Source organism: Pantherophis guttatus, chromosome 2 (assembly GCF_059756535.1).
Source record: "Pantherophis guttatus breed Tessera chromosome 2, ASM5975653v1, whole genome shotgun sequence".
NCBI lineage: Eukaryota > Metazoa > Chordata > Lepidosauria > Squamata > Colubridae > Pantherophis > Pantherophis guttatus.
This window is the reverse complement of record NC_142064.1, coordinates 41844724-41871395: the sequence shown is the minus strand read 5'-3', so window position 1 is coordinate 41871395 and position 26672 is coordinate 41844724. Positions and strand designations below refer to the sequence as shown.

Below are 26672 nucleotides of genomic sequence, written 5' to 3'. Positions count from 1 at the left end.
AAATGGGTCTTCAAGATGAAGGTTGCAAATAAAACTCAAGCAACCACACCAGAAAGTATGTTCTGAGGTTCATGATATATCTTTTCTCATGTAATATGTATTTAATGTATTTTTACCACATGCATGTTTTTAAACCACATACAATCATAGCAGGAAGTGGCACATTAAATAGATCACCAAATATGCAAATGTACCTGAAGCATTCACAAGTTTTAAGGTATAAAATTCATTGAATTCTGGAATTTTATCAGGAATAGCATGAAGAGTTATAGGCTGTGACTGTTCACCCTCTATGAACCATACAGTTCCAGACACTTCATAGAATTCTTGTCCTGGATTTAAAGCAGAATTATTGCCAAATAGCTGCCAGGCCAAAGAAACATTGCCAAAGTAGCCTCTGTGCCTCAGGATCCTGTATGGTAGAACAAAGAAAACTATTTTCAGACTTACATTTTTCAATTCTCTACATGAGCCATCTAAAGTATATTTTTAGAGAGCAATAAAGAATAGTATGAACATATGTGATATTCCCAGTGTTATAGGAACTCTTCAATGGAATGCAAATTGGGAATATACAATTATCTCCTTTGAGTTTTCACAAAGACAGGAGCTCAGTATGAACATTTAATGAATCAAAAAAGTGTCATTAAAAACCCTGGCTGTAATCCAAAGAGCTACTTTAGATGTGCCCAAAAGGCAATCTATGACTTTGGAGAATTTTCTTTTTTGTTTCCTCAAGCAAAAGATTCCTTACCATTATAAACAAGCCATAGTATCATTGTTGTCTTAAACACACAGTACTTGGGACATGAAAATAGCTGGATGGGTTCTGGTATCCCTCCCCAGGTAATGCTACACAGGGTTATGATATAGCATTTGAGCAATATACAGATTATTTTGAAATAATTATTTTGAAATCGTTTGGTGATATACTGCAATCTTTTGATATTTTTACATTAGCATCTGATTGTTTGCATAATCTTAAACAGCTGGGACTTGGAATATTTAAATGTATTATAAGGGATTATGTTTTACAACAGGAATTTGTACAACATCATCTAATGGAATCTTCCTAATTATAAAGATTCTGTTTGTTTTTTAAAGTCACCTGGTAAAGTAGTATAATAGAATACACACAAAATCAAGCAAGATGTTTCAGTTTGAAGAATTTTTGTTGGTTGCTTCTTTGTCTAAGCAACCCTACAGATCAGGGGTGGGTTCTACTTGCTTTTACTACTGGTTTGCAGTGGGGCCACGTGTGCGCTCCTGCGCATGCTCTTCTGCACATGCACAGAAGCATTTTGATGGGGTCGGTGGGCGGAGCCTCCTGCCGGTTTTACTACCGGTTCTATAGAATCGGTGAGAACCGGGGGCAACCCACCACTGCTACAGATACTCTTGGACATAATCTAACTCAGTGTTTCTCCAATTTGGCAATTTTAAGATGTCTGAACTTCAACTAAAGCTAGCTGGGCAATTCCAGGAATTGAAGTCCACACATCTTAAAGTTGCCAAGTGACTTAACAATATTTAACAATATTGATTTAGCATTGATTTAATGTAATTCAACACTGATTTAACAATAAAAACATTGAGTGGAATTCATCTTAAATATTCAACTTTTCCTGTGTTCCATCTAAACTCTGATCATGAATAAAAGCAGCATTTTTCATTCCATAAGACATTGGCCTAAAATACATTTTAGATATTGTCCTACGATCAGCATTCTTATTTTGTTTACTATAAATCATATTAAAAGAAATGGGAGAAACCAAAAACGGCAACCCCACTTTTAAATAACCCAAGGAAGACTCTCTTTCAGTGAGTTTCATTAACTTACTGTGTTTTCCCAAAAATAGGACATGTCCCGAAAATAAGGCCAAGCCTGATTTTTGGGGTGGGCCTAAATATCCGCCCTCTCCTGAAAATAAGCCCCCCTCACACACACACAGGTCCGTCACCCCCCCAACCCTCCCAAGGCAGCTATATCCCTGCAAACTCCTGCACCCCCAGCCCCTTTCGCCACCCGCGGCACTGACTGTAGACCTCGAGCACCTGCTCCTACTCCTGTGCCATGGTGGTGGCCCACCCGCTCTCGTCCCCACGCCCAGGCACTATGTCTGCATAGCCCGCGGGATTGAGTGCCCGTCACAGCAACCCTAGTGCAAGCATCGCCACCCTGGGGCTTCCATGGCAGGGTGGCCACTGGCAGCAGAGAGACCTCCATGTGCAGTGGGCAGTCACGGAGGACAACAGCAGTTGCAGGTCTCATCGGGGATGGCTGAGACACTGCAGGTGTTGCTACTGCCGCCGCCACCTGCAGAGGCCCAGCATCCCCCTGCAGCCAAGCTCAACTACGGGTGAGGAGCATTGGCAGTGGCTGGGCCGGCCAAGCTATGTCTGGACCTGCAAGAGGAAGGAAGGGAGGGCAAGGGTCCCACAAGGCTCCCTTCCCCAGGAAGAGTCTGGCCTGATCGCCGTCCAGTCTGGTGACTCCCGAGGCAGAGGGGCTTCCCGGGCTTGCCAGAGGGCACTCTGGTCAGTCAGTGGTCAGGCAATCGGAGCAGAGAGGAGCGGGGGGGGAAGGGGAGGCCTCCAGCGATTGTCACCACAGAATGGGAAGCACACTCCCAGAGTGGCCGCTGCCCTGGCTGGGGTTTGGAAGCCACAGAGGCAGAGTTTGGGGGAGAGAAAGAAAGACTTCTGCTGCTTTCCTTGCATGCAGCCAAAAGCAGAAACAGCAGAAGTCTTTATTTCTCTCCCCCAAACTCTGCCTCTGCGGCTTCCAAACCCCAGCCAGGATAGTGGCTGCTCTGGGAGTGTGCTTCCCACTCTATGGTGATGGCTGGAGCTGGACCCTGCAGGGAAAGCTCGCCCAGGTCATGGTTTCCACACGGGTGCTAGTGGTGGGCACCAGCAGCATTGGCTACGAGCTCCTAAAGGACCTGGTGCTCACCGACTTTGTCCACATTGACGAGGTAAGACCTGGGAGGTGTGCAAGCAGGGGGTGGGTACAGTCACTCACACGGCTTGGTGCCTTCGGGCCGCTCTCGTTCTACACACACACCCCGCGGGAGGAGAGGGGCTTGATGGCAGTGCGCAAAGGGAGCCTCTCTCTGCCGGACTCCCGGCTGTGAGTGCGCAGGCTGTCCAGGGCCTCCTGCACCCCCGAAATAATAAGACCCCCGATAATAAAGCCAAACCCTTATTTTGGGGTTCAAAAGAAAATAAGACCCTGTCTTATTTTCTGGGAAACATGGTATTTGTTTCATCTATGAATCCACTTGTTAAAAAGGATACACCTCCTGCTGAGTTAATTGGACTAAAACAAAAGTGATCATCTAAACCAAAATAAACGTTTAAAACTGCTGGTGCAGGGTGTACCCATGAATAAGCACTAATAATATATTTAACATCTGAAACTATAGAAGCTTTCTTACATGCCAGACTGATTTCACATTCATATTAACATAAATATTCATAAATGAAAATACAGGTAAAATATTTCTTAATATAAAAAACTTTTTAAAGCAAGTTTACAAAGCAATATGTATGTTGGTCAGTATTTCCATTCAGTATGTTAAAATAGATAATCTAGATAATATTTCTCTTCAAATTTCTTTATAATAAGAATTTCTTCTTATTTTTATAAAATCAGTATAATAAATCAATAAAGATTTGTATTTTTAACAATATTTCTCACTATGCTTATCTTTCACTGAACAATCATTGCTCATTGCTTTTTGGATTTTATTCAAATCTAAAGGATGACATGAAAAATCTCCCAGTAGGACTTTTCAGATTTAGCAGTGTAAACTCTCAAAAAAGTTTCAGAATAAAGGAATCCCAACACAATAATGATGGCAATAATAGTAATTACTAATACAATCAAGTCCACATTAAAAAAATCATCAAATAAAGAAAAGTGCAGATTGTGCAAAGAAGCAGAAGAAACAGTAGATACTCAGTATACTCAGCTCCTGCAAGAAGATTGCACAAACTAATTATAATCAATGACACTGTCAGCAACATTATTTACTAGAATAATTATTCATCTGTAAAAATTATTACGAGCCAGTAATGAAGAATTGGTGGGGACACAGAGTTGAAAAAGTCATTGAAAATGAGTAGGTTAAAATATTGTGGAAATTCCAAATACAAACTGATAGACTTTTGGCTTGTAACAGATCAGATTTAACAATGGCTGAAAACGTGTGGATAATTGATATGACAATACAGGAGATAATACAGTAGAAGACAAAAACTTGGACAAATCACATAATATCAAGATCCGAAACCTGAAAATGTATTTTCTTATTTGTTTGTTTATATATGTTATATTTCTGAACCAGTCAAATCCCTTGAAGAGGGAGTGCTATCAGCACACTGGCGGCACTTTGAAAATTTGCATATTGACAAAATTTCTACCTGTCAATTACCAAAGGCACTCTGGTTGGATCTGCATTTTACTATACCGATACATTATGACATCCTAAGTTCTTCGAAATAACTCATATGATGCAGTGCATATGATGGCCAACATCAATTAAGGAACTGGCAGCTGTGATTTCATATTTTTGTGCTTATCATAATAATAATAATAATAATAATAATAATAATAATAATAATAATAATAATAATAATAATAATATCTGAAAGTACCTTATTCTTAAAACAGCAGAGAAACCAATGTCAGAGGGGAAAAAAACTCTTGATAAATTGCTATATTTTTGCACAGGTTTAGCATGTCATGATAATTCATCATGACGTGTTGCGATCCCCATGCCCATTTTGTTCATTACATTTTGTGTCATAATTTCTTGCATCCTAATTTTTTAATATTCTTTTCAATGTTTTAGTGAAACATGAAGTGATTGATCTCCCTTTGTCAGCAAATTAATTAAATATCATTTTGATAATGAAATTGATTCCTCATATATTTAATAATTTCCCATTATACTATTGCAAAAAATTACAATTTGGGTGCAACATTTCGAGATTTGGAACCCTCAACAAAGTTTTTGTGGAGTCCAGAAGCTGTAGTCTGTGCAATCATGTCATTCAAAGAAAAATGGCAAAAAGTTATAGCCATATCCACTTCCAAAAATGGGTAAAGGTTGCAAAGATTCCAGCTACAGTTGCATTTTTAATTTTGCCTTGTGAATGTTTAAAACTCTTCATTTAGTTAACTGTGGACATGGAAATTGTTTTTGACACAATTTGCATGCTATATAAACTATCATAAAAAGTAAGTCACACTGAAAAATATGTCAAAGTATGATTTAAAATACTTAGTGAAATTGGCAAAGGATATTTACTTGAAAGTTACTTACAAAAAGTCATTGGTTTTGCCTTCTTCCAGTGCTTTGCCTGTAGACTCAAGTAAAAAAATTCCATTTGGATCATCATTTGCTTCAATTATTACTGTTGCCATTCTAGGTTTGTAAACAACTGTGTCTCCTAAAAAAACAATGATTTTGTTGATAGATAAACAAACAGATAGAATTGTAGCTGGAGAATATTATCCAAGTAGGTTATAAAATCAAAAGGCATAAAAATAGAAAACCAGACAATACTATACAATTTATTTTATACTTTAGTCACAGTAGTGAACAAGCTATGTTATAAATAACCCTAAACATATGCTTCAAATATAACAGAATAACAGAGTTGGAAGGGACCTTGGAGATCTTCTAGTCCAACTGCCTGCTCAGGCAGGAATCCCTATACCATTTCAGACAAATGGTTGTCCAATCTCTTCGTAAAATCTTCCAGTGTTGGAGCATTCACAACTTCTGGAGGCAAGTTGTTCCACTGATTAATTGTTCTAACTGTCAGGAAATTTCTCCTTAGTTCTACGTTGTTTCCACTAAGTATCTTGATTAGTTTCCATCCATTGCTTCTTGTCCTGCCTTCAGGTGCTTTGGAAAATAACCTGACTGTAGTATACACAGGCTTTAAAAATATTACACTTTGGGACTTCTGGTGGCTCCGCGTTCCCCGATGGATGCTCCTTTAGGAGCTCCAGCCCCGTGATTCCGTTTGCCGCTAGAACAGTGAAAATCAGCTGTCTAGCGGCTCGAAACTCTCCCCCAGGGAAAAAGGGGGACAGAAGAGCAGAAGGGTCTGGGTAGAGCTCCCCTAGACCCCCAGGTTTTTTTTTTTTTTTGCAGGGTGAGAGCTCCCTGAAAGCCCTTCAGTGCTCCGGATCCGGGACGATTCTGCTCTATGCAGAACAAGGGGTCGTGACCACACCAGCAGTGCAATTTTAAGGATTATGAGAAAATTTGAACCTGGACCCTGGCAGAGCAAAATCAGGAAACAGAAAATGCAAGTATTAAACTTTAACTCCGTTTAAAAGAAAGAAAAAAGATGGCACTTAAGGGCGTTAAAACGAAACTTACAAGTGAAAGTGATCGTTAAAGCTGCAACATTGTAAAAACTAGTGGATTACATGGCAAGAAAAAGATTTAAAGTGCTAGTGAAATGAAAAAGACTATGGTATTGACCCCAACTACTTTATACTTCTAAATTGTGTGGAAAATTATTGGACTTATTGACCTGATAGCTGAATAAATTTAAAGTGGAAATTGAAATATGGCTGACATCAAGGATGGAGGATCATTACTATATGAGCCAGCAAATTCACAAGTTGTGACTGTAAAGGTTTTACAAGAACTTTTAAATTTCTACACTTCTGCTATATTGGAATCAATTGAAAGAACTATTCAAAATTATAATCTGGAGAACAACAATGATTTGCTGGCTGGAAAAGAGGAAGAAAATCAAGCTAATTTGTCTTTGGGGCAAAGAGGCTGTCAGGATCAGGATGGAAGTTAGCACACTGAAAACAGGTTTTGGCAGAGGCTTCTATGCAGTTAACTGAAAAGCAGCAAATAGACCCCTTCCTGCAGACTGATAAACTTTATTGTGACAGTTCTTGGCTTTATAGACAGAATCAATTTTTAAGGAAGGAAGTGACTGATTATATAAGCAGGAAGAGTCGAAATGGAGGTTTCAAATTGAAGGAGATAACTTTTAGAAGAGAGCGATTTTCAAAGATGCATCAGTCCCAAATCTATATTCAAAAATTTTCGAAAATAGAAGCAGGGGGAGGAGCAATGCTGAAGGAGAAAGTATTATTGAAGAAGAAGAATTGGAAAAAATATAGAAAGAAAGGAAGAATTGAAGATTAATTTCTTTTGGGGAGGAACTTAATAATAAATTTGAAAAGACTATTGAAATTAGCATTTTTTTTACGTTTAAGTAAAAATGTTTAACTAAAAATGGATAGCTTTTTAAAAAAATTACTGAGGTATTAAAATAGTTAATTTTAAAGTTAATGGATAGTTTTCTGAAAGTTTTGAAATTGATATTTTGAAGAATGAATTCAAGAGTTAGAAATAACTTAACTCAATGGATTAATAGTATCTTTACGGTTATATTCTGAAGAATATTTTATTGAAGTATTTTTTAAAAAAAAACTTATTGAAGTACTAAAATGGTTAATTTAAAATTGAATAGATACAAAATAATTTTTTGCTTAAAAAAATATGCTTTAAAGAAAATTTTAAAATGTTTAAATTAGAATTTTAAAAGGGGAGGCTGATGAACAATTTTTAAAAGAGGAGTTAAAGAGGGTGAGGGAGTTTTGAATCTTGTAGCAAGTTAGTATATTTTAGCTTATGTTTAGTTTAATGCTATACCCTGTTTTTGCTCTGGGAAGTCGGGGGTGGGGGTGGGGAGGCGGGGTTGAAAGTTATGTGGGGTTAAAATGGTTGTCTAAGTTTTAATAAAATTAAAAGATAGATTAAGGTATTAATAGAGAAGTAAGAAAAGTGAGGGAAATGTTATAATAAAGGAAATGACCATATTAAGATATGATAAATATTGGAGGAGTAAAAAGAAGACTTAAAAGATGTATTCAGAAGATATATCGAATGACTGATTATGTATTGTTTGTTTGTTTACAATTTTAAGATATGATAAATATTGGGGGAGCAAAAAGAAGATTTAAAAGATGTATTCAGAAGATATATTGAATGATTGATTATGTATTGTTTGTTTGTTTGTTTATAAAATAAAAAAAACTTTTTTAAATAAAAAAAATATTGCACTTTAGTGTGAAGAATGTCAAAAGGTATTGCCTAAGCATCCTTAACTGCCTATAATATCAGGGGGCAGAAAACAATCTAAAGAAACAACAGTTGATTAGTTTATATAGGTTGAATAATAATTTGAACCTGTAGAATTGAAGAGAATTATATAAAAATCCTCATCTGATTCAGGAATATCATCATCATGGATAAACATAGTTATATTCTGTTCTTTTATTCCAATATCAAACCAAAGCACTCCATTTTTTTCACAAGACATGAAATCTTCTTCAGCACTGGCATTTCCATCGATAGTAGCATATAAAACAGAAACAGCATCAGCACCAGAGTCATTTCTTACAACTACAAATTCTGCAATGCCACCTTCGTGAACCTTCAGAATAACAGGATCTGAAACATAGTTAAGTCATTATGTGTAAAAGCATGCAAAACATCAATATTCATACATTGCTTTTCAAAAACTTATATTAAATAATTGTTATATGAATTTCAATGCCTAGCTTGTGATATCACATTAAAACATTGATTATGTCAATCATAGTTAAAAATCTACTTTTGGTGATTTTCTAGCTTGCTCTTGTTTGATTTTGTACCCCATCTAAAATCTAACCCCAAGTTGATGATTGTTGCTCTTGACAATGTTGTAGAACCATACTTCCTAATAATTCTTATTATTGGCCATGTTAATTGAGGTGTGTAAAAATTGTAAGAGAGGCAGTCTGATGGAATGGTTAAAGGCAATGAGAAATTGACATGAAGCCAGCTGAGTGTGACTTTGGGCCAGTCTCACTCTCTCAGCCCTAGGAAGGAGACAATGGCAAACCAGTTCCAAAAATCTTGTCCAGAAAACTGCAGGGATTCATTCAGACAGTCATCAGGAATCAATAATAAACTCAGGGGAACACACATGAAAAAAATGTAAATCATAATATCTAAAAGTCACAGATATTCACTCCTACTATCAAGGCAAAAACAGATTTTTAAAGTAAAAAAAGAGGTGGGAGAAGTAAGAGACAAATCAGGCTTTAATTATTTTACTAAGGATTTGTTAAATAAACCATGATTAATGTTCCTAACCATAGGTCAGTGGAACATAATGTTCAGCACAACTCATACAGTTCTAAATATTCACTCTTGGCTCCAGAGCTTCCTATAACATTACTATTCTTGTATTTAAACATAAGCTAGTAGAATGGCACTAACCTGCAAAGTAAACTGGACAATCATTTTTGATGATCTGCATTGTTGCTGTGGTTATATTTCCTAGGCTAGCACCGCCTGTAGTATTGAAAAGACTAATTATGAATACTTCCATTTCTTCAGGTATCTTGGGGAAAAAACCACAAAATGTATGTATTAATAGTATTAAATTAACCTCAAGATGCCACTCATTAATTGACTACTTGCATAGTAATAGTAATGAAATTTAAATCTTATGATTGATAAAACATTTTATATAGGTATTAGACATAATTTAAATATGGTCCAAAGCATACATTGTTTTTTTTTATTCCATTTCCTGTTTTCACCCAATCAGCTAAAAGGAATGTTTCAACCGAGTCCTCATTCAAGAATGCAGGTATACCTTTTTTGATCTTTTACACTTAAGTTTAGAGAATACTTGGTAATTTATTGTTACTCCTCTTGGAATTATAATCATCTTCCTGTGTTATAAATTTATTTGCCCCTCTTCCACAAATAACAATTACTGTAAAAATGACTACCTCATCAGGAACTGAATAAATGGTGATATCTTTTGAAAATTCCTCATTTCCAAAAAAAATTGTTCCTCGATCTGGAAAAATATCTTTCGTAGAAATTGAGTCCGTTGCCCAGGATACACTCACACTCCCAAAGGTTCCTTGGTTTCTTATTACTTTAAAAACAGCTTTGAAACACAAGCATACCTTCATCAGGTAACATCCAAGACAGGTAAGAAAAACTTAATATAAAACTAAGATAAATGAGGTTTGATTTTTAATGTTATAATATCACATAGATAAATGTACATTAGAAACAATGAACAAATTGTCCATATTACTATTCTGTCTACAAAATGAATATTAAAAAGTACTTTGGATGTCAGTGTTGTACAATTGAATAATGAATTTAATAGTTTAAATGCTATGACTATGATTTGTTACCCTCATGATTGGGTTCACATACAGTATAATGCAAAACATAAATCTAGGTATTACCAGTACAGCATAGTGATTCGATTCATACCATACATAATACAGAAAGGAAAAAAAATAGCATAATAAAGTACGTAAAAATAGTTTGTGCTGATTGGGAATGCCAAGGTCTAGTTGGAGAAATAGCAATTCAAATCAACTCTTCTCATGAAACTGATTCCAGATATCTGTACTCCTGATCCAGTGGCAAATATTAAATCCATAAAGTGTAGTTTAATTATGTTAATTAAAGTTGTGTCACAATGTCTCTTGTAATATTTATGACTCAGGTAGAAGACAGAAAAAATGAACTTCAGTAAATAAATAGTAGAAAGGTTAACAGTTTTGTTTACTTATTAAAAGTATACTCATATACTTTCTCATTTATGAAAATATTTTATATGAAGAAAACAATGAAAATTACCAGCATAGAAGTCTTCCCCTTTACTTTCATTTATTGTTACTGTCATCATATTGTCAACAAACTGAATAATTCCATGTGGATCATTGTTCTTCAGAATTGTGATGTTGACTCTTGTAGCATTTCCCAGCTTACTTGGCAGGTCACCATGGCTACTGAGGAGCACTGAATAAAATTCATCTAACTAGAACAGGGAAACTGAATCAGAACAATAGGGACAGAACTAGCAACATAGTAATGAATAGATATTTGAATGAGTGCTTCAAAGTAACGTGAACATTTACTACTACTGGTTTTAGAAAGGCAGCATTCACATATATTTCATTCAAGTTCAAAATGGTTAATGATTCATTCACCCCTTTTTTCTGCCACAGTACAATCCTAGTGCAATTTCAGTGATATCAAGTTACATTTTGGAAGAGATAAAGCAAAAATACTGTGATAGATTAATTAGTAAGATATATCCTATTTTTGTACACTGTATAGTCTAGATAATACTATTATTACACCTTTGATTTTAAGTGTCTTGAATTTTCAATATAATGGACAAAATCTGTCCATGTCCTATACCCTTTTACACATGCACAAAATCCTATTCATCATTTTACTCATACTATGCTGCAAATATACAGTACATAAAATACACAGGGGGAAAAATGCCATTTTATGCTTGTGTAAAATTTTATTTTAATTTAATGGACATTCTGTTTTAATGGAGAATGCTGATTTTAATTCCACATAAAATGTTGACAAAATAAAATCCTATGCAATATTTATGCTTTCATAGATTTAATTTTTATTTATATCTTGCCTTTATTATTTGTATAAATAACTTAAAGTGGCAAATATGCCTAATACTTCTTTCTCCTCCTATTTTCTTACAATAATCCTGTGAGGTGGGTTGGGCTATGGGAGAGTGACTGGTCCAACGTCACTCAATTGGCTTTCATGTCCAAGGAAGGATGAACTCACAGTCTCCTGGTTTCTAGCCTGGTGAATTCCTACTGGTATTTTCTGGCTGCAATACCATGAACATTTAACTAAAGGAAGACTAGCACAACAAAGGTGAATGTATTTCAAAATGCACTCAGCTTTAAAATCAGCAACACATTTCTCTTCAGTTGTAGAAAATAACTTTAAAATGTTGGGATTGGCAATTCCTACTTAATCCAATTGGTAAATCATAATTTCCAGACACTGGGAAAGAAACCTGACAGCAAAACCTGTTTGGTCTAGGGTGGAGATATATAACCGAGTATCATCACTGCCTCTGTATCAACAGATGACATTGTCCAGCAGTTTCATGTAGACTGGAGGGAGAATAGAGTCCTGCAGGGTACCTCTAACACAGAAATCTAGGATCTGACCACACTAGATTTCTTTCCTCCACCAAAACCAACTAGAAATTGTATTTACAATCATTGCTGCATTCTGCAGCCACTTGACTGCTATTTGTATGCTTTTCAAATTGGCTTGAGACAAGCAGAGTTAATAGAGAGGATGGGAGTACATTTTTAAATCGTGCTCACAACTGAGTTGACTCTCTTAATAACCAAAGGGAAATGAGGTTATAAGCCTTTTATATTGACATAATGTTTCAGTAAGCAACTGTGTCACTTAGCAAAGGAGTTGCTAGTCCCAATTGTGATTACTGAGTTAGGACTACCTGTGTAGCATTTCAAATTGCTCAAGTTCAAAAGATTCAAACCTTCTTAGCTAAGAACATGTCTTAGTCATCTCTTAGGGACATGCCTAGCTGGAATCAAAGCAAGTCAGAGCAAGTCAGAATGATGAGAAAATGTTTTGGGATTTATGGACACAGAGAGGCCACAAAGCACAATCCAAGACCATGGACACCCCTTAATTCAGCCACTGGTGAGGGCCTGTTAAGCCATGGATCAGATCCCAGCTCAAGATCAATCCCAAGCTCTTTCTGAAACCCAACAGGATCAATTAAACAGTATTGGTTACTATTAGTCTAAAAGAGACATCAATAATTTTCCCCTCCTCTTTTTACCTCTGGAATCTCATCCATCCTTGTTAGCAAAGTAATTTTAATTTCTCTTTCCCCAGGTTTAAACTCCAGGACCCCTGTATTTCCATAGAACTCATTGCTGTCTCTTGGCTCTATAGTGTAGAGTAGAAATTGCTCCATAAGTGCTCCTCTGGAACGGATAATCCGGAGTTCGACAGATTCTCCTTCCTGTAAAATAAAATTATTTTTTTAAAAAAATGGAATGCAAAAGATCAGTATTGTATAGGATATGGCTCTCTTCAAATTCAAATATAAATATTTACCTTTATCCTATAGGGACCTCTGGAAGATGAAGCAAATTCAAACACTCCTCCAGGGTCATCATTTTCTGGAATGATCAATTTACGACTAGTATATCCAGATTTCAGGATTTGATTTTCCACATTCACACTGAAGAAAAAAATTGAACACATCTGGAATATGCAGATTGTTTGCAATTAAATGGACCAAAGTCTATGGTAAAGTGCAAATATAGGGACCATATATTCTTGGAAAAAAAAGAAAGGACAAACCTGAAAAATCCAAAAAAAGTTCATAAGAAATTTAGGAATGTATGTATGTATGTATGTATGTATGTATGTATGTATGTTTTTCTTTCTTTTTCATAGGTTTTATGCGTATTTCTCCTTAGCCAGGTTCTACCTATGTAAACCAAGATATTATGCAGCCCTAGTTGAAATACACATAAAACCTACGAAAAAGAAAGAAAAACAAATATTGTACCTTTACAGGGAGGATACATGAGATGAGGGTGTGGCTAACTGATGAGGCCTTATAAGGCCGAAATAGATCTATCTTAGTCTCCCAATGGGCAGCAAAGGGTCTGCTGGCTGCCAGAAGAAAAAAAAGCCCAGAAACTAGTGAATTGTGATTTCACTGAACTAGGGCTACATAATATCTTGGTTTACGTAGGTAGAACCTGGCTAAAGATATATATATATATATATATATGTGTGTGTGTGTGTGTGTGTGTGTGTGTGTGTGTGTTTCTTTTAGCCAGGTTTTTCCTACGTAACCAAGATTTTTCTACATAGGAAAAACTTGGCTAAAAGAAAAACACACATAAAACCTACGAAAAGTAAGTATATATATATATATATATATATATATATATATATATATATATATATATATATATATATATATATATATATATACACACACACACACACACACACACACATACACACACCTACCTACATATATTCATAGCATAATACTTTACAAAAGAAAATTCAAGAGCAAAACCAAAAACTGTATTCTAATAAAAAAAATCTAAAATCAAATAGTATGTGTAAATTTAGTTTTAAAAATTCAGTTCATTAATGTGAAAGACTGTGCATTAAATGGTACCTTTTGTATAGTAAAAGTTAAATGACCAAAATAAAGGACAAAAGTAAATTTTTGAAAAATAAATAAATCTAAAGAAGAACTTTCTAAAGTGAAGGATTATCCTTTATTATATGGTCACTGTAACTATTTAAGCATTGGCAGTTCTATACTTCACCACCTTCAACTGAGATTTTTGCCCTCTCCCGTACCCTTCAAAAAAAGGCTTGTCCTGAACTGGCTTCATTCAGGATAGATAAAACTGTTGCTCTACGAAAGGTATGCTAACATTGCCTAAGGAAAAAAAAATCTCTTTTACACTGACAGTGTAATTTGTAAGAAAACAGTCTGCTAATACTGACAGTAATCAAATTAAATATTTCTCAGTATTCAATATCACATATAGAATCCCCTCTGAGGATTATTTGGATTTTAGAAAACAGGTTCCACATTACATAACAAAACAGAGGAGTCCATGTGTATAACACACATTAAAAAATAGGTGAAGTTTTAGGCACACAACTGCAGCTGCCATCTTGACTTGTACTTAATCTGTGGACACTCCAAAGAGGGGAAAAAATTTTAATCACTGACTGCTTCCAGTTCAGTAAAGCTGCATGGCAAATAGAACTGAGTTTAATTGTTTCACTGCCAGGACTTTTGTGTACAAGTATTTAATTTAAATCTTGTTAAACATTACTTCAGGTTCCTAATTATATGCCAGATTGTATAAAAAAGTACAACCTACATGTAACAGTAGTCTGTTTTAAAAGCCTGTTGTACTAATGTGTGCAGGCTCCTTTGCTAAGTTTGCAACCTGTACACTTTTGTCTAAGGACAAATCATACTGAATGCAGCCATTTTGCTTCTAAATAAACAGCAGTCATTGAATTGTGCTGTGCATGATTCAAATGCTGCAATGAAAACGTATAATTTGATTAAAGGCTTATGTAAATAACTCTTTTTACATACTTGGTTCCTACAGCTCAGTGAAAAGAGATTTGGGGTACAGGTTTTTCAAGGCATCTACTGTACTGGACTATCTTCAAACATCAAGCCATGCATTCACACCCATTATTGTTGTTGTTCTTAAAATCCCCCCTCCCCCCAAAATGCTTTCAATCCACCAAGACATGTTACAAAGGGGCACTAAATAGCATGCTTTCCCTGAGAAGGCTTGCAAGACAGAAAGAAAACCCAAAGGAGATTCCTGTCCAGACCAACCACTTCCGAAACAAAAAAGCTAGTTCACTGAAAACAAAGACACAGCTTGCGGCACTTACCCAAAGTACACGACAAACCTTTCTGTCTCTACCCTGTCAATGCAGAGAGAAAGAAATGGGGGACAGAAATAAAACCACTGTTGGCCAAGTTCTTTGTATGAGAGCTCTTCAGATGGTGGAAACCAAATGAAAGATTATAATACAGCACTTTTCAGAGACCTACTGTTTATTTATGGGAATCCTTGTTCCAGCAATGCTAGCAAGAGGTTCAGGAATTTGCACTTGTAATTCAGATGACCCCATGACCAATTGGGATGTCAAGGACTCTTTAAGCCCTTCATTACAGCATTGCTCAAAGAGTTAGTTGCTGGCTGCCCTAGTACAGTGTTCAGGCAGAGAAGCCCAGCAGTTGAGTACAATTTTATTCAGGACTACTTGTAAGTACTCAGTGCTTTGGATCAGATAAAAAAGTCTGTTTTGTGCATAAGTGTATTGCCTCCAGCACCTGTCAATCTACTAAACAGTCCTACTGATTGTGTAAAATAATGAAAGACAGAGGTTGCTTTTGTCTAACGTTGTACTGATGGGTGTATGTGGATGTGCTAATTAATAATAAGAATGATACAAATTAGAAAAACATTTTCCAAGCTTATAAGAATTTCATCTAAAAACAAAAAGTTAGAACTGAACAAAGAATGATTTTTTTCCTTTAAAAAATCTGAAATGAAATAAAACTTTTAATCCTACCCCTAATATTGTAAGACAACAGTTCCTTTGATTAATTATAAATTGCTGTCTCTATTTCTGTGATTTGTTATATCTGTACATGTAGAAGGTTAGAATTCTTTCCTAGAAATGTGAGCTCCCACTACATTAGGAGAACCTTTAGAAATACAACAGTTGAGAAAACACAGAAAATTAAGGATTCATCTGGGAGGGAGGAAGATGAGAAAGCATTTTAGAAATATAGAATGTATCATCTATGTAGATGACATACCGGTAATCATTACACATTCACAGTACAGAAACAAGAACATAACGATAAATGGGAAAACTGCATACAACAAATATAGTCTTGGAGATCTAGATTCTAGATAAAAGCAAAGCAATATATACATTTACATCTTATTTCTTATGAAATTAACTTATGCTATAAGATATCTAGCTAAAAGCTATACCATACTTGAGCTAAAAGCTTAATGATATGTATCTTTAGTTAACAGTGTCTATCAATTTCATTTCTGCTATAACTTTAGTAACCCAATAATTATCTTTATTCTGATGATGTTAGACTGCAGCACGGTCTGTTTCTCAGTATTATAGCATATAATTAAATGATTACATTTTCAAGATTATCCCAGAATCAGGCATGACTGAGAAGGAAATCTGACTGAAACTTTGCTTTGTTACTATTTCAACTAAACAAGTTCAAATCAGATGATGAACAATTTATAAGCAAATTAGACATAAAGTAACAGAAAAGAGCAACAATCTTTATTTCAGTCAAAGATCAACATAAAATGACCAAGTTATAAGTAAAATGGTATGTTTCTACAAGGTTAGCTAAATGATAAAATATAGTTCCTAAAGTATAATATAATAATTAGGTAATATTAAGTTAATGTATATATCTATAAATTACTAAACTATATAGGCTCATGTCAAGTGTAAAGTAAAAGAAAGTTTAATCAGATAAAATGCTTAAATTTACTCTGCAGAAATGTAAAAAACAGCAAATAACTTATTAAAGGATGCTGCCACAAACTCTACCTAAACATATCCTCTCCAAGAAAATAATTAAATTGTGATCAGCTAACAGTCAGGTGGCTAGTTCACAAGGGTGACTCTGATGTTAATTCATGTGGCATTCAAAATGCTTTGTTGTCCTCATTGGCATGGATTATGAAAAAAAAAGTGCAATATATTTAATGCATACTCTCTGTAGACAATGCAGGCCTGTAAAACATTGCTAAAATTTTCTGTCTTTGGAAAGGAGAAAGGTATACTTTATAAGCAATATTTCAGAATCTGCCTTATAGGGCAGCAGAAGACAGAACATCAAGCTTTATTTTAGTAAACATTCTCCCTTTGAGAACAGAGATACGGAAAGATACCTGGCATGTTTTTCTCAAGGACATGCAAATTTCTAAGTTCCTTTGTGAATTTTGCAGATATGAATAATTCTTTATGTTTTGCTATACAATCTTATTAGCAAAGTTAATGATAGGTAGGCAAATGATTATAATATTCATTTCATTGTTTTTGGGTAATTGTAACTGCTTTTTTATTTATTTATTTTTAATTCCAGTTAGGCCAACTGCTTGCTTCAGTTCTCAGATTTTCTGAAAAATGAATCCCATTGTGCTTTCTGGACTGAATGCAAGGTTAGTATGCCGAAAATTACAGTTTATATATGTGCCATCTATTATATTATGGTTAAGTCTTATATAAGTCTTTTATATTACTGCATCAGGAGAAAGCATTATGTTAATTTGTTTTTTAAAAATTATCAAAGAATACCTGTCTAAAGATAATGTTAGGGTCTCATTCATTTCAGGTATGTCATCAGCTTGAATAGTAATGTTGATTGCTGTGTCACTTTGTCCAGATAAAAACAGAACTGAACCAGAAAAAGGCCATATGTCATCAATAGTCACAGCTTTTGAATTGAGGCCTGTAGGTGTTAGGCTCCAGTATACAGTGGCTTGTCCATCTGTCCCATCTCGATGCAAAGGAATGGAGCTCTAGAACAAATACCAAACTTGTAATTTTGAATATCTTTGATATGTGCAACACTTGATTTTCCAAGCTGAAGCAATCTAAAATTTCACAACATAGTTCTGAAACTGAGGACATACTGTACATACATATCTGTCCTCAGTTTGTTTGTTTGTTTATTCACCCTGCAACTTTTTGTGCATAATAAAAAATAAAAAGCATTGATAAAGTAGCCCTTTAAACACTGTTAGCTTGATCATCACCATGAAATTATAAGACAAAAAAAAAGTTAAGTGGCACTTGATTTTAGCTGAAGTGAGAAAGTACAATTTTTATTGTACCTACAAAACTCACAATTTTAAATGCTCACAAGGTTTTTCATAATCAAGAATGAATTCTAAACTAAAGTTTAAAACTATGATTCAGACTTGCTAAAATAATCATTCCTTTCTGGACTATGATTACAGTAGAAATATTTCAGATACTTGTTACAAAACTTTCCTGCATTAAGGTATATGCTATTTTTTCTAAATACTGTGCTTAATTTATAAGAGCAAGGCATAGAAAAATTAACTTACTACTGCAAAAAGAGAATCTTCTGGCTCAGGTAAAATTATTGGAAGGTTGCTGATAAAGCCAATTTCTCCATTTGCTATATCAGGTGTAATTCTTAAAGATACATTTTTGATTTCACCTAATCGAGGACTTATAGAAGGAATTTGAGGAATAATATTCAGTAATTTAACTTTTTCCAGCTGAAATAAGAAAAAGATTTAAAAATTTTCTCTTATTAATCGACATGCAATAGAACATATTTAGCTGTTACTTATTATTATTATTTTTGCCAAGTAGAAAATCTGGATGGATCCATGTAGTGACTTGTATAAATAAGTAAATATAAAATAGAAATAAGCCTGGAAATTTGAATATGGTACAGGAGTAGGTGCTTCTTAGATAATTGAGAAAGCTAAAGAATATACAAAAGAAGTCACTATGAGCTTCACTGCCTATAGAAAGGTCTATGAAGCATGTCAAATGCTGTGATGTATCTTTAGGTAGTCCTTGACTTATTATCACAGTTGGGCCCATAATCTCAGTCATTGAGCAAAGTGGTCACTGTAGATGGCAATCATAGTATTGCCAGACACTTAGGGACCAGTCATAAATTTGAACAGGTTGCCAAGCATCTTGATTGCAATAATCTGACCCACAAGTTTTGTGATGGTCAGAAGTGCTATACAGGTTGTAAAACATTGTTAAATGAATGAACAAGTAGTGGAGTACTACTTGTATATGTACAAAGATCAGACTCATTCAAGCCATGGTATTCCCTATGACATTCTATGGAAGTTAAAGTTGTACTACAAAGAAGCAAGATAGGAAAACTATTAAGACTTTTAAATTTTGCTGTCACAGAAGAGTCCTGAAAATATTGTGGATAGACAAGAAACACATGGATCATCAACCAAAAGTTCTCACTCAAGGCACAAATGACAAGTAAAGTGGATTTAATGCTGTTCATAGGAATCTCAACAGTTCCTCCCTGCATTAGTGATAGAGGAAAAGTATTACCTATCCGGTATGGGTGAAGATCCAGTAATTAAAGGTAACCGGATCGTAGAGGTATTGGCATCTAGCCTCCTCCACCATGCTGAATGGATTCAATCCACCTGCACAATACTGGAAATCTGATACCTTTGGAATACCCTCCCATTTGTTGCTTGAAAAGCACTTAAAACATTGCAAATTTATCTATCTATCATTATCTATCTATCTATCTATCTATCTATCTATCTATCTATCTATCTATTTATCTATCTATCTATCTAATCAATGAAATAATTAAAAAGTATTAAAAACTGAGACCCAGTTTGGTCTAGTTGTTAAGATCTCTCTCCTTCTCTCTCTCTCTCTCCTCAACCCACCTTACAAGATTGTTCTTGTGAGAAAAAAGGAGGTGGAGGGTTTATTGCTTTGCATTATTTGTAGAAATAATAAATGCAAGATACAAATAAATGAATAAATAACGAACAAAAGCATAGAATAATAGACAAAAGGAATTAAAAATAGTGGAGCTACCTCACTAGTTTACCTGTCCCCCGAGTCCCCAGCCTACTGGCATAACCAGTTCTTGAGGAATCTCTGAAAGCTCAACAATGATGAGACCAACCTCATCTCAGGGAGGACAAAATTCCACAGTGCAGGCACCACAGTAGAAAAGGCCTGTTGCCACCAAATATAGTTCCCTAGGTGACAGAACCCATAACAAGTGCTCCCTGCTGGATCCCTCAAATAACCCAATCACATACCATGAAGGGCTTTAATGGTCAACTACCAGCACCTTGAATTCAACCTGGAAACAAACTAGTAACTGGGCATGAGTGACCATGAGTAGGTCCCCTTGATGTAGGAAAGGATGCAATTGGTGCACAATATGAAGTTGTGCAAAGGCCCTCCTAGTCGCAACTGCCATCTGTTTTTCGATAGCAATAGCACTTAGACTAATATACCGCTTCTCAGTGCTTTCCAGCACTCTCTAAATGGTTTACAGAGTCAGCATATTGCCCCCAACAATCTGGGTCCTCATTTTAACGACCTTGGAAGGATGAAAGGTTGAGACAACCTTGAATCAGTCAAGCAGAAATTGTGAGTGCAGGAGGACCCCCAGATTGCACATAGGATCTGATTGGGGAAGTGAACCCAATCCAGTAACAAAGATGGTTTAGTCCCAGAACCAAAGGGGCTCAAAATCCAAAGTCACTGAGTCTTGCCAGGGTTCAGTTAAAAGCTATGGTTCCCCATCCAGATCCTCACAGCCTCCAGAAACTGGGATAGGATGTCCACAGCATCACTTAATTTGCCAGGACAGGGATGTACAATTGAATATTATCAGTATACCAATACAGCACTCCTTATTTTCCTGGAAAGATATCTTGCTACTCGTTGGCAGTAAGTCTCTTGAGCGCTAGACAATTTTAATTCATACCAATAGCTTAGGGTTTTTGCAGACAAATGCAGAAAACATGTATTTAAATGGAGGGTGGAGAGGGGCATTTTACAATTTATTTTTCTTTCTTTCTCTTTTCCTCTTTACCCTATGAGGCAGGATGTTGACTGGATGGTAATTTTTACACTACTCCTAAGTGAGAGGAAACATTGATCAGTTATGGTGCTGCTTGTTCCAAAATTTTCAGGAGTAAAGACAATTCTATGGCTGACTTCCATACATTTTGAGGAGACCTAGAAATAGAAATGGAGCTGTGTGGAAATGCCTTCTTCACTGATATAGAAAACCTGGAACTTTTTTTCTACTTCCCATCTCTCTGTGTACCACAGTCTGGCTATAATACCTGGAAATCAAGAAGAGTCCTAACATATATACAAGACCACAATGGTATCACAACTCTTGAGATATATCAAGAAATAATCCATTCAAAATATCCTTGTGATAATAATTCTCACTTTTTCAATCCTTCCCCCATTCCCTTCCCATTTTCTTCAAATTTACTTGCTCTGAATTTCACACATAATTTTTCCCTTTTACAAAAAAAAAAAAAAAAAAAAAACCATAACCATAACCATTCATCAATTGTAGAGTTTTATCGAAACATAAGTCCTATGAAAATTTTCAGGATTTTCAGGAGAGTAGTATATTGGGAAGTACAATTAATGATTTCTTTCTCATATGGTAAGTTTAAAAAAATAATAATTGCTTGGATATTAGGAACGCACAGATCACTTGAATGGCAAATCATGGCATGCTGATACATCTCATTGAACAGTTGTGACATATTATGCATCACAATTTATTTGTGACTTTTATGCATATAATTTATATACCTGTATTAAGAAATGGGCTCCATTTTGAAGAAATGCATCATTTCTTATTGGTACTTTAATGGTGTCATTAGGTTTTCCTTCTGGAAAGTAGAGGATACTTCTTCTGGAAGTGTTTAAAACACCTTCTTTAGCTCGTTCAGGATCCACAGGTCCAGAAGGAATATACATGATAATATAAAAGAGCTTCACATCTCCCACAGTTCCCCTTTGCCTTGCAAAGCTAAGGGACAAAAAGCGTCCATCTGGGCTGCTTTCTATCCTCTGATTCTCCAAATGACAGAACTGAATTACACCATAAACATCATCACTGTCCTGAATGTAGAACAAAAGCTACAAGAAGGACAAACAAAATCCTTGTTAAAAGCAAATTTCTAATTCAATCCCAATTATATTTTCTCATCATTTATATTTCTAATTGATATTTTAGCTATCTCATGATAAAGTCTAAGAACTCAACAATTGCTATTCTGACTGTCATTAGCTCATAATTTAATATGAAGGTGCATGAGAGACATTGAAATCAATCCAGAGCTTTCCAATATTCCAACTTCTGGCTAGAACTGAGCTACTAACAGCAATTCAACGTAAGTGGCCATATCACCAAGAAAGGTTTTAAATGTAAACCTTAAGGATATAATTTTATTACTATACTCTTAAATGTACTGTTCACAAACTAAAGGTATTTAGATACTCTCTAAGAGTAAAACACCACTTAACACCATGTTACTAAAAACAAGAACTTTTTAGCAAGCAGGCAAACTTTTGCAGATATTGAAAAATAGCTATGATCCACCTTAGCATTAAGCATTCCTACGCAATTTACATCAAAATTTAACATCCCATCTATTCTATTCAATTCTATTGTCCCTATTGTTTTTTGGTAAATTTCCAAAAATAGGATTCCCTCATGGTAGAAAATATTTCTTTCTCAAGATCAGAACTGCTCTACTACAGGAAACCACAGGACAATTTATAATCCTTGTAATATTATCCCAGTAAATATCATTTTATAGATTAAAAGTAAGATGCTATTCTTGGGTACATCTTAGCATTATTTTCTAAGTATTATTTTTTGATGCATTATTTTTACCCAAACACTGCCTCAGTGCTTTCAGCTTTTTAAAAGAATAAATGCAGACTTACCTCAGCTGGGTCACTCACTTCTGCCCCTCCTTGTATTGTATGATCTAAAATTTGAAGCAAATATGGCTCTGCTTCTTCAGGGACATCATCATCAATGATATTCAGATGGAGGGATGCCAATAACTGCCCCTGAGCAAAATATAATACCCCTGAGTCTGGAGTGAGATCTGTTGCCACAGGTGAAGGATCAGTGCTATTGCGAGTTATAATCCAGGAAACTGAAATATTTCCATGTGTTCCACCATTCCTTACAACAGTGATGCCTTCATACCTACATGATGCACAAAAAATTAATAAGAGTAATATCTGTAACATTGACTGGTACCAGTTGCAGTACTGACTCCATTCTAGATCTCTAAAATGCTTCAGATTTGATTTGAAAGAGGTGCTGTGGAACATATTAGAACACGAAGGCAGAGTCTCAGGTATGCGCTGTATTTTCCAAAGCCTCTTACAAAGTATTGCACAGTTTTATTACTTTCCATTTACATCATTGAAGCTCTAAGCTGTTTTTCCACTATGAATGCACACAGACACAATTGAGAATTTTGACAACAATAATAAGAACTAATAAAACTAAATAGAGCAGAAAAGAAAAATAGAAAGAAATAAAAAACTGCAAAAAAGAAAGTAAAAAAGATGAAAAAAGGAAAGCTATAAAGAAGTGGCTTTTGATCTGTCAGTTGTATTTTAACTTCTCTAACATTACATCATGACTTTCTTCTTTCCATAATCAACCTTGTCTAATCATAAAGCCATTAATCATGTTCATTTTTTTAACGAAAGGGGTTTCCAGTCACCAATAAATGTAGATAGTGTTTTCTCTAATCAAACAAGTCAATTTTGCCATCCAGAAAGCCCCATCATCTTCACCAAACCTTCCTCTGTTGTAGACATTGCCAAATCTTTCCATCTTGCTGCAGTTATCATATACAAAAAAAAATGTTCCATGGCTTTTTTCTGTTTATGCATCACTCCTGGTTGGAGAAGTTCTGGTTTCAACTGAATATTAATCTTTAAAATCCTCTCAATCATTCTGTGTATTTGAGCCCAAAATTTTCTAGCTTTTCACTTATGACTATTTATGATAGGCAGAGCTATTCAATAAAAAAGCTAGTGAATCAGGAATAATGAATCATGAATTGGGACTGCATGACAGAAATCTCACCTTTTGTACTTGTATCCTAACATTGCATACAAGTATGTAACTTTGCAACATTGTGATGCATATTTAGTCATCTCCATGTTGTGTCATCGTCAACTGACCCAGACATGCCTATTTAGATATGCTTTGATAAATGTCTGGTTTATATGTTGAATTGAAAGTGTACTATCTCTTGAAGCTGATGCACCAAATAGAATCTCATTAAACTTACTTTGATAAAACTGTACTGCTTTGATTGACAGTCAGTGGGGAGTGCCAAATGTTAAAAAGGAACAGGTCCAGGTCACACGATTCAGTTGCTATCTTGATCCCTTGGGATAATATGGTTTCAATAGCCTTGATTTCCTCCCTCCCAACACCCTTAACTGCTTTATTTCTTGGCCTAAATCAGTACCTGTTTTTAAGAATTGTGTTTTATCTTTAAAGTCTTAAATAGCTTTGAACCCAAACACAGAGAAGGAGAATATCAATCTATCCCACTTTCACCATGTTTTAAGATGTTCTAGAAAGGTTCTCTTTACAAAACCTTCTACATTTTATCATTTGTAGAGAGCCCTTTATTTATTATAATGCCACTGACTTCAATATTCTTTCTAAATGATTAAAGACTGGAATTTAAAAAATGTTTAATTTACCCATTTTCCTGTTTTTTATGTGACATTTTTGTGTTTCTGTGAATATGGTCATTCATTTTCATGAAAGTCAGTCTAAAATAGTCTAAAATAAGAATAGCATTTTACAAATCTGTAAAAGAAAAATTAGAAAATTCTGAAAAAAACCCCACTGATATTAAAGTAACGTCAATGATTTAATTAAAGTATTTAAGAAAAATTAGTTAAATTATAAACTAAAATTATATATTCTGATATTATCAATATAATGTTGAAAGTAATACAATACCTCAGCATTTGATCTTCATTGATAACAACTGTCTGAGTAAACAAGATGCTATTTATGGATAGTACTCCATATGGTTTATCATTGGGTTTAATGGTAACTTGGACAATTGATGGATTTTTCAAAATGGCATCTCCTTGCAAAGTGTCTTTAAGTAGCATGATATGAAACGTCTCAGCAATTTCTGGTATGGCATCATCAAGGATTTTGAATTTAATATAAGATTCATGCACTAGAGGAGGAAAAACAATAGTTGTATTTGGCTGTAGATCTAGAAAGTCTAAGTTAAGCTGTGCATGTAGTGTAGAGTTCCCAGTTACAATGATGTAGCATATGGAAACTTGATTTTCATCTGGTCCAATTCTATTTCCACTATCATCTTTTCCTCGAACTACTGTGATTGCTATTATATCATCTTCTTCATGTACCATGTAAATACTCTGAGTGAATAGCACTGGACTATCATTTGCTTTAATAATAATCTCAACAGAATTTCTTGATGAATTAATTTCAGCTCCTCCTTCCACGCTTCTTAAATGTATAATATATATTTCATCATTTTCTGATACCTAGAATAAGTAAGATATACATTACTAAAGCATAATTTATATTTCTCATTAAGAGACATGTAATTAGTACTTTATAGATAAAAACATTTCTTAAATGGTTTTGCTTTATTTTCTTGCCACTAAATTCAGCTACCTAATTCCTTTGAAGATTCAAAAAAGTTGTGAAACATTAATTACAAGGATTGCTTGATGGTAAAAACTGAAAGACTGTAACTTCTTTGCAAGCAAGCCAAACGCCTTCCAAAGGAATCTCTAACTCCGCTACTAAATTTTCTTTTATCTTTTTTGTTAATTTACTAATTGATCAAATGGGTAAATATAATTGATATATATCTTTACCTGGTCATCAAGAACAAATAAGTTATAAATCAAGACAGCTGTGCCAGGTGAAAAAGTTATATTTCCCTTTACTGGACTCAAATCTTCTACAGGAGAATTTGGGCCACCTTGTACCTATGAAGAAAGCTGAAAATGTTTAATAGAAGTACTGGGTTGTTATATCAATTAAAAATACATATTGTTAATTTCAACAATTAAAATGTTCAGAAAACAAGATCTCCAAAATGTCTGGACAATCATTTCTGAAGGAAACCTGAGAACTACATCAATAACAGTTATTCAAAAAAACTAGGAAATGGTTCTTTGAAGTGGAGATACAGTAGTTTAAAATATTTATCCATATTTATCCACAAAGTAGTTTTGTACACGTTCAACTGTTGCTGTAGAACACATATATAAAACAAAAAATAAAAATGGCAAGTCTTCTTCTAATACATTAAGAATCAGGAGATGGATTTAATACATGTAGGTAGTTTGAATCGGATACTATACTGAGGAACTCATACCAAACCCTATATAAACTCAAAATACAAGAAGGAAGAAGGGTTTTAATTATTATGTGTCCTTTTTAAGGGGTTTATGAGGTAGAAATTGTTTTTTCAGAAGGATAATATAAATTTGATGTGGATCTATCAAAAACTGGTTATTTATGCTTTTGTAGAATAAAGTTAATTTGTGACATATTTTTATAGCATTTGCCTA

The 26672-nt window shown here is 34.8% G+C and overlaps 1 protein-coding gene across 1 annotated transcript in view; it reads right to left on the bottom strand.

Annotated features, from left to right (window-relative positions):
* The window catches only part of ADGRV1 (adhesion G protein-coupled receptor V1), a 277279-nt gene that overhangs the window by 203091 nt on the left and 47516 nt on the right, over positions 1-26672 (bottom strand). The window contains exons 6-19 of the mRNA XM_060690619.2: positions 25971-26084; positions 25066-25631; positions 23001-23271; positions 21858-22187; positions 18596-18772; positions 17820-18043; positions 13011-13137; positions 12730-12915; positions 10716-10896; positions 9842-10005; positions 9321-9444; positions 8244-8507; positions 5334-5460; positions 195-412 (exon numbers count right to left, since the gene is read on the bottom strand). Of these exons, the coding sequence (XP_060546602.2) occupies positions 195-412; positions 5334-5460; positions 8244-8507; positions 9321-9444; positions 9842-10005; positions 10716-10896; positions 12730-12915; positions 13011-13137; positions 17820-18043; positions 18596-18772; positions 21858-22187; positions 23001-23271; positions 25066-25631; positions 25971-26084 (3073 nt within the window). The remainder of the gene's footprint in view (positions 1-194; positions 413-5333; positions 5461-8243; positions 8508-9320; positions 9445-9841; positions 10006-10715; positions 10897-12729; positions 12916-13010; positions 13138-17819; positions 18044-18595; positions 18773-21857; positions 22188-23000; positions 23272-25065; positions 25632-25970; positions 26085-26672) is intronic.